The 7,240-nt window shown below is 52.3% G+C and overlaps 1 gene segment (V, D, J or C); it reads left to right on the plus strand.

Annotated features, from left to right (window-relative positions):
- Positions 1-713: 713 nt before the first annotated feature.
- On the plus strand, positions 714-1,295 carry LOC127031888 (Ig heavy chain V region MC101-like). The segment is given in 2 exon segments: positions 714-806; positions 914-1,295. Coding segments are annotated over 2 exon segments (420 nt in total).
- Positions 1,296-7,240: the final 5,945 nt, after the last annotated feature.

The following is a 7,240-nucleotide window of genomic DNA, read 5'->3' on the forward strand; positions in this document are numbered from 1 at the left end:
TGTTTTACTGGCTGGCTGAAAGTCACTGTGGGTCCCAGGAAGAGGGGTGCAGGGCTGGACTCCCCCACACTCTGTGACATGAGGAGTCTGTGATAAAGGACTTTCTTTGTAAAGGAGCCAGCACAAAGGCCTTTGCCCCTACTGAACCCCACCTAAGCCACCTGTGGCTACGTGACTTTTATTCTTTGTCTGTCGTACTAAGCAACTTGACTCCAATATCCTTTTGATCATTTTAACCTGAGGCATAAGTTTCATGAAGCATCTTTGTAAACTCTTTCCATACTCATTTTCCAAATCATCCTGCAAAAGAATGGCTCGGTGATATAAATAATTGCTAGTATGTAACATTGGCCACAACACTGAAGGGAATAAAGACAGAGATTAGATAGATAGATTAATAGATAGACAGAGGGGGTGGATGGGAATGGATAGATAGATAGATGGGGTGTCTGAGGATAGATAGATCACTTAACTGCTTTCATTTAGTGGTTATATATTTTCAAATTAAAAGGTGTAAAAGAAATGCAGTTAGTGGACTCTGTGACCCACCTGCCATTACATTTAACAGCACGATTCAGCGCCACTCGTCCGGGATCCCATTTTATATTGTCTCCACGCCCCACGCCCCCTTCCCCCGCCCATGCAAATGAGCTCCCCGGGGCCCAGTTCATAGCCCAGTCCCGGCCGCTCACCCAGCTCAGAGCCAGCGCCGGGCCTCAGCTTCCCATCCCGCCTGGGGACCGAGCCGCCAGCTGCAGACATGACCCCCAGCCTGGCCATCGCCTTCCTCCTGCTGCTCCCAACGGGTACGGGCGGGATCTGCGCTGCGTCTCTGCGCCCGGTACCGCGTGTTCCCTAATAACTGCGCCTCTGGGAATCGCTGCAGCATTTCCCCTTTATTTCTCCTCTGCAGGTGTCTATTCCCAGGTCAGCCTGGTGGAGTCCGGTGGGGGAGTCAAGAAGCCCGGGGAGACCCTCAGACTGACCTGCACAGTCTCCGGGTTCTCTCTCACTAGCTACAGGGTGCACTGGGTCCGCCAGCCAGCGGGGAAAGGGCTGGACTGGATGGGAGTTATCTGGAGTGGTGGAAGCAATAACTACAATGATGCTCTCAAAAGTCGCCTCACCATCAGCAGAGACAACTCCAAGAGCCACGTGTTCCTGCAGCTGAGCGGCCTGCAGCCCGGAGACACCTCCGTGTATTACTGTGCCAGACACACAGTGAGGGGGAACCTGTCAGAGCCGGCACTAAAACTAACCGTTCAGAGAACCAGCCTTCCTGTGTGAGTGACAGAGAGCAGCAGCTGCCAGCACCGCGGTCTCTCTGCTTCCTTAGTTTTTTGCTTCATGCAGATTCCTCAGAAAGATACAAGCGCTTGTGAGTTAAACTCCGTATGGCCCGAAATCACACCGTGAAGCGGTGACACCGAGCCTGGGAATGGAACCCAGGAGTCCTGACTCGCAGGGCCCTGCTCTGCCAGTTTGTCTATTATTGTGTTGACAAAGGGAAGGAAAGACCCCAGGGATATTCAGACCTAGACTCACGCTATAGCAACTAGATTATTCTTCCCTCTCATCATGGCTGGGGAAATAAACACGGAGTCTTTACGCTGGTGCCCGCTGCAGACACTAGAGCCCGATTATCATGTGAGAGCCAGGAACAGACCCCAGGCTTTCTGTTTCGTGGAGGACAAAGTCTGAGTGGTTGGCCCAAGGGCCTGTGGACAGAAAGAAAAAAGCCACCAACACCTCACTCTGGAGTGTGGCCCTATGCCTGCAAGGTTGTGAGCGGGCTAAATCTCTCCCTTCTCAGCCCATTGATAAATCTCTGCCAGGGCTGGCTCTAGGTTTTTTGCCACCCGGAGAAAAAATCCCTCCCAGAGAGCAACTACTGAAGCAAAAAAAAAAAAAAAAAACCATCCTGGAATGCCGCCCCTCTAATTCAAGGTCCCTCCATCCAGGGCTGTCCTTAGGCATAGGCAGAATAGGCAGCGGCGTAGGGCCTCACTCTCCCTGGGGGCACCACTCTGCAGGCAGCCCAGACAGGGTAGAAGCAGGGCTGCTGGGTCCTAGAGAGAGCCGAATGCAGCACAGTCTGAGGAATGGGATTGGCTGCTGGGGTCTCTGGGAAGGGGAGGGGGTAGGGGTTGGGAAAGGAGCTCACCTCCCCTCTGCCCCACGGAGCACCCCCTCCTTTCTCCCTCCTCCCCAGGAGCACCCCTCTCTCTCTCCTCCCTCCCCTCCGTCAGGGCTGGGTTGAGTGAGGTGCTGGCGGGGAGGGGAGGCTGGCTGTCTGCTGAGGAATGAAAGTGAAAGTAACTCACTTCCTGGGCAGGCAGCCAGAATTGGAATGTCACACAGGGCTGGGTTGGGGTTAGCCAGATGTGTGAAAAATCAGGATAGGGGATTGAGGTAGGGTGAGCAGATATCCCTATTTTATAGGGACAGGCCCAATTTTGGGGTCTTTTTCTTATATAGGCTCCTTTTACCCTCCCACCCCCACCCATCCCTGTCCTGATTTTTCACACTTTCTGTCTGGTCACTCTAGGTGGGGGTAATTGGTGCCTATATAAGACAAAGCCCCAAATATCGGGACTGGCCCTATAAAATCAGGACATCTGGATCTGGCCACCCTAGCTGGGGAGCGCCTCTCCCCTGGGCTGGCAGCTGCCAGCGATCCATCTCATCCGGGGGGAGCTGCACAGGGCAGGACGAGCTGCTGTGGCTCCATGGGTGCCCCGTCCCTGAGATCAGATGCTGTGCTAACTTCACCATGGTCTGATGGGCTGGCGGCGATGCCCATTGGCGTGTGATTGGACCTGAGGGTTTGCTGCTGCTGTTGCCACTCTGCACTCCAAAAAGTGGATTTTGGGGTCCTGCAGTTTTCCACCTATCTCCTCCTCTACTGTAGCTGTTGGACCAGCAGGCTGTGGGGTGAGCCAAGCATGAAAGCAGTACTGTGTTCCCATTTAGATTGTCATTTAACAACTTTGTTTGCCAAAAATTCTTGCTAACAATCCTGAATCCAATTTCAATATTTTTTTTTCAAAATCAATATCTTAGCCAAAAACAGAAAATTAAGTTGTTAACAATTATTAGTAACAGGTTTGGTTTGAGGCATGGAGTGGGTCAGTTTTCATCAGATAAACAAAAAATGTTGACTGACTTTCCTATAGCCTGTTACTCCTGATAAGAGCCCTCCAACAACTGTAATATGCTCATCTCCTTACTAGTGTATAAAGCAGGGGTCGGCAACCTACGGCACACGTGTCAAAGGTGGCAGGTGAGCTGATTTTTGATGGTATGCAGCAGCAGGCTGAGCGGCTCAGCCCATCACTGCTCTGGGGTTCCGGCTGCTGCCCTATTGCCAGCTGGGATACCAGCCATCGGCCCCACTCAGCACCTACTGCTGGCCTGGGGACCCCCAAGGAACCCCAGGCTGGCAGTGGGCTGAGCAGGCCAGTTGAACCACTCAACCTGCTGTCAGCCTGGGGTTCCATTCACTCAGCCGGCAGCGGGCTGAGTGGGCTGGTGGTGGGCTGAGCAGGGCCAGTGGGGGGTTGAGTGGCTCAGTCTGCTGCCAGTCTGGGGTGCCAGCAGCACTCAGCCTACTGCTACTCCGGGGTTCCGGCTGCCGGCCCCTTGCCAGTCAGGAGCTCAGCCGCCAGCCCCACTCTGCCTCCTGCCAGCCTGGGTGAGCAGAATCCCAGGCTGGTAGCGGGCTGAGGGGGGGTTGGCGGCCGGGATCCTGGCTGGCAGGAGTTGGTGGTCAGAACCCCAGACCAGCAGCGGGCTGAACAGGGCCTGGGATCCTTGTCTAGGGTTCCAGCCACCAGCCGGCTGCCGGTTTGGGGTTTCATTTACTCAGCTGGCAGTGGCCTGAGCAGGACCAGTGGCCAAGACCTCAGATAATAACAATAGTTTATTTATATAACATAGACATAGAGAGAAACCTTCTACAAACATTAAAATGTATTACTGGCACAAGAAACCTTAAATTACAGTGAACTTGGCACACCACTTCTGAAAGGTTGCCGACCAGACCCCTGGTATAGAGTGACCATATGGTGTACTAAGATTCTCCTGCTTATTTTTTTCCCCTGTGAGTCAGTATAAGTTTTGCCAGCCCAGAAGTTGAGCAGCCAATGTTTTACATTTTCACAATGTTTTCTCCAACTTTCATAAAGTAAATACATAGTTAATATGAGTTAAAAAGGCCAGGAACACTTCTTTGTGAAGAATCTGTACAGCAGATCATGCCCATAGACGATCCAGAAAAGAAATTTGAGGTTGAATTTTTTAATGTTGTGATGGATAAAGCAGTATCTGCTGTTGATGAAAGGTTTAATACCTTGCAAGTACACCATGAACAGTTTGGATTTTTGTTTGACATAACTAAATTCAACGAAATAGGAAAACAAGAGCAACTAATGACAAAGTGCAAGAATCTAGAGAGCCTCCTGAAGCACGGAGATAGTTTTGATTTAAATGGACTTGAACTGTACGAAGAATTGAGTACACTGTCATCAATGTTGCCACATGCAAAATCGGTGATGGACATTGTACAGTTTATTCATACCCGCAAACCTGTTGATATATATCCTAATGTGTACATTGCCACTCGTATTCTACTGACAATTCCTGTAAGAGTAGCATCAGGAGAACGGAGTTTCTCAGAACTAAAGCTCATTAAAAACTATCTCCACTCTACAATGAGTCAGGAACGCTTGACTGGTCTTGCTATTCTTGCGATCGAACAAGACACGACTTTGTCTTTGTCATACAATGACATTATTACTGATTTTGCAGCCAAAAAAGCCAGAAAGATTGCTTTTAATTAAAAACAAATCTTTGTTTCAATACCTCTTCATATAAATTTCCAATAAAATTTTGATAAATTAAAAAAAATATATTATTTGCATCATTCTGTCAAATCAGAATTTTTTCTATAGTGCTGCTTCTTTAGTGCTAGTCCATCAGCATTACAGTGAGTTTAATTAAATTAAACTGGTTTTATTAATGTGAATGTGGCAAGTTTTCCAATACTATAAGCTTATGTTTGTGTTGCTAAGAGCAGATCAGGCACAGGGGCACCAGTTTAATAATCTCGCCTAGGGCACCATAAATCCTAAGGCCGGCCCTGGACACAGACCATAAAACCTCTCTCAGTCCCACCGAGTTTACAACCCCAGTGTAAATGGAAAGTGGCGTGTGACTGGGAACAGGAATAGAAACACGAATATAAATATCAGCCGCGCAGAATCATCTTCCTTTTCCGTAGCCTGGATCCTCTCTCTACTCCCCCCTAAAGAAAATCTCCCAGGCACGCTGCTCTCGGCCCACTAATGTCAGGGAGGCTCCACTGCAAAACCTTAACTCTGCCCTCAGACTCCCCCCAGCCCAGCTTCTCCCACCCGCACTCACAGGCAGGCCCCAGACCCGGCCCAAAGCATGAGCCAGGCTTGCTCAGATCACGTCCCTAGTGTCATGGATCATTTCAATGGAGCCGGTCACTGCCGGGAAGGGTAAAGGAGCTTCTGTCCCCAAACCCTCCCAGCGCCACAGGGAATCTTCCCTCTCCAGAGGGTGGCCCAGCCCAGTGGATCCCTGGGACATAACCCCTCCACGGACACTGAGCCCCCTGACTGGACATTGCATGGCCCCTGTGCGCCTGGAACGGGGCTCCAGAACTGAGTCACCCCAGCCCCAATATCACCTCACAATAGCCAGGCCCTCAGTTCCCGGGTGAGGAAATACAGTCACTACAGGGAGCTGGTCATTCCTCCCAGGGGTCCGAAAGTGTCAGGAGGAGCCCAGTGCCCTGTGCCCGGCGCTGCACAGACACACAGGATGGGACAGTCTGACTCCTGCACCCGGAGCCCTAGGGAGAGTCACTCAGATCACGGGCAGCAGGAGTGTGTGTCTCTTATAAAGCGGGGACATGCAAATGAGGGAGACACTTTCCTGTTTAAATCTGTGCCTCTCCCTGACCAGGCTGCACCCAGAGACACAATCCGCAGCCCCTGGGTCTGTGCAGTGACCAGCCAGTCCCTGAGAACTTTCCCCTCCAACACCAGGGAAAATGGGATTTTTGCTCCTTGTAATTTTCGCTGTAGCCGCTTTGGAAGGTATTTTCCTCCTCTGAATAACTGGCAGAGTTAGAAGAATATTGTGTTACCGCTGTTTTTATACTGATATTAATGGCCTGTCTGTATTCCTAGGTGTCCGGTCCCAGGTGCAGCTGGTGGAGTCCGGAGGGGATGTGAAAAAGCCCGGAGACTCTCTCCGCCTCTCCTGCAAAGCCTCCGGCTTCACCTTCAGCAGCTACTGGATGGGCTGGGTCCGACAGGCTCCCGGGAAGGGGCTGGAATGGGTCGCTATTACATACCCCGGTGGGAGTAGTACATACTACCTTGATTCCGTCAAAGGCCGATTCACCATCTCCAGGGATGATCCCAAGAGTGAGCTGTATCTGCAAATGACCGGCCTGAAGCCCGAGGACACCGCCCGCTATTACTGTGCGGGAGACACCGTGACACGAAACCGGTTTGTGACCCTACAAAAACCCAGGCTGCGGAACCGCCCTTCTCCCGGCAGCCGCGCGGGGGCAGCAGTGACACACACACCGCTCCGGGCTCACACAGGAGACCCGGCACCCGGGTGAATGTAACACAAACCTCCCGGCAGTTTTAACCCTTCCGTTCCCGGGCAACGTGTCTCCCCTTCCTGCCCAGAGCCCCGCTGGGTGCAGAGATCCCCTCGCTTCACCTGTGAACCCCAATCCGGAGTGAGTCCTGTTCCGAGTCGCTCTCCCCTTGCTGACCTGGCGCGTTGGCTCCCCTGGGCCCTGTCTTGGTTTCAGACTCACAGGACAGCGTCTGTCAGTATAAACAGGACAAGCGCACTGGGATTGGCAAAGGGCCGGTGCAACCATTTAGGCGGACTAGGCGGTTGCCTAGGGCGCCGAGATTTGTGGGCTTCAAAAAGCGCCCCCAATTTTTTTTTAAATGGTTGAGCAGCCGCTGCTGCTGGGACAGAGAGGGAGTCTGAGCTGCCAGCAGCAGCCGGCAGCCCAGGGTGTCCCCTGGGTCAGGACGCCTCCGGAGGTGGTGCCTGTGGGCGGTCCACTGGTCCGCGGCTCGGGTGGAGCTGCCACAGTTGTGCCTGCAGACGGTCGGCTGCTCGTGCGGCTCCGGTGGACCCTCCGCAGGCACCGCTGTGGCAGCTTCACTGTAGCTGC

This window comes from Gopherus flavomarginatus, chromosome 11 (genome assembly GCF_025201925.1).
Source record: "Gopherus flavomarginatus isolate rGopFla2 chromosome 11, rGopFla2.mat.asm, whole genome shotgun sequence".
Classification (NCBI taxonomy): domain Eukaryota; kingdom Metazoa; phylum Chordata; order Testudines; family Testudinidae; genus Gopherus; species Gopherus flavomarginatus.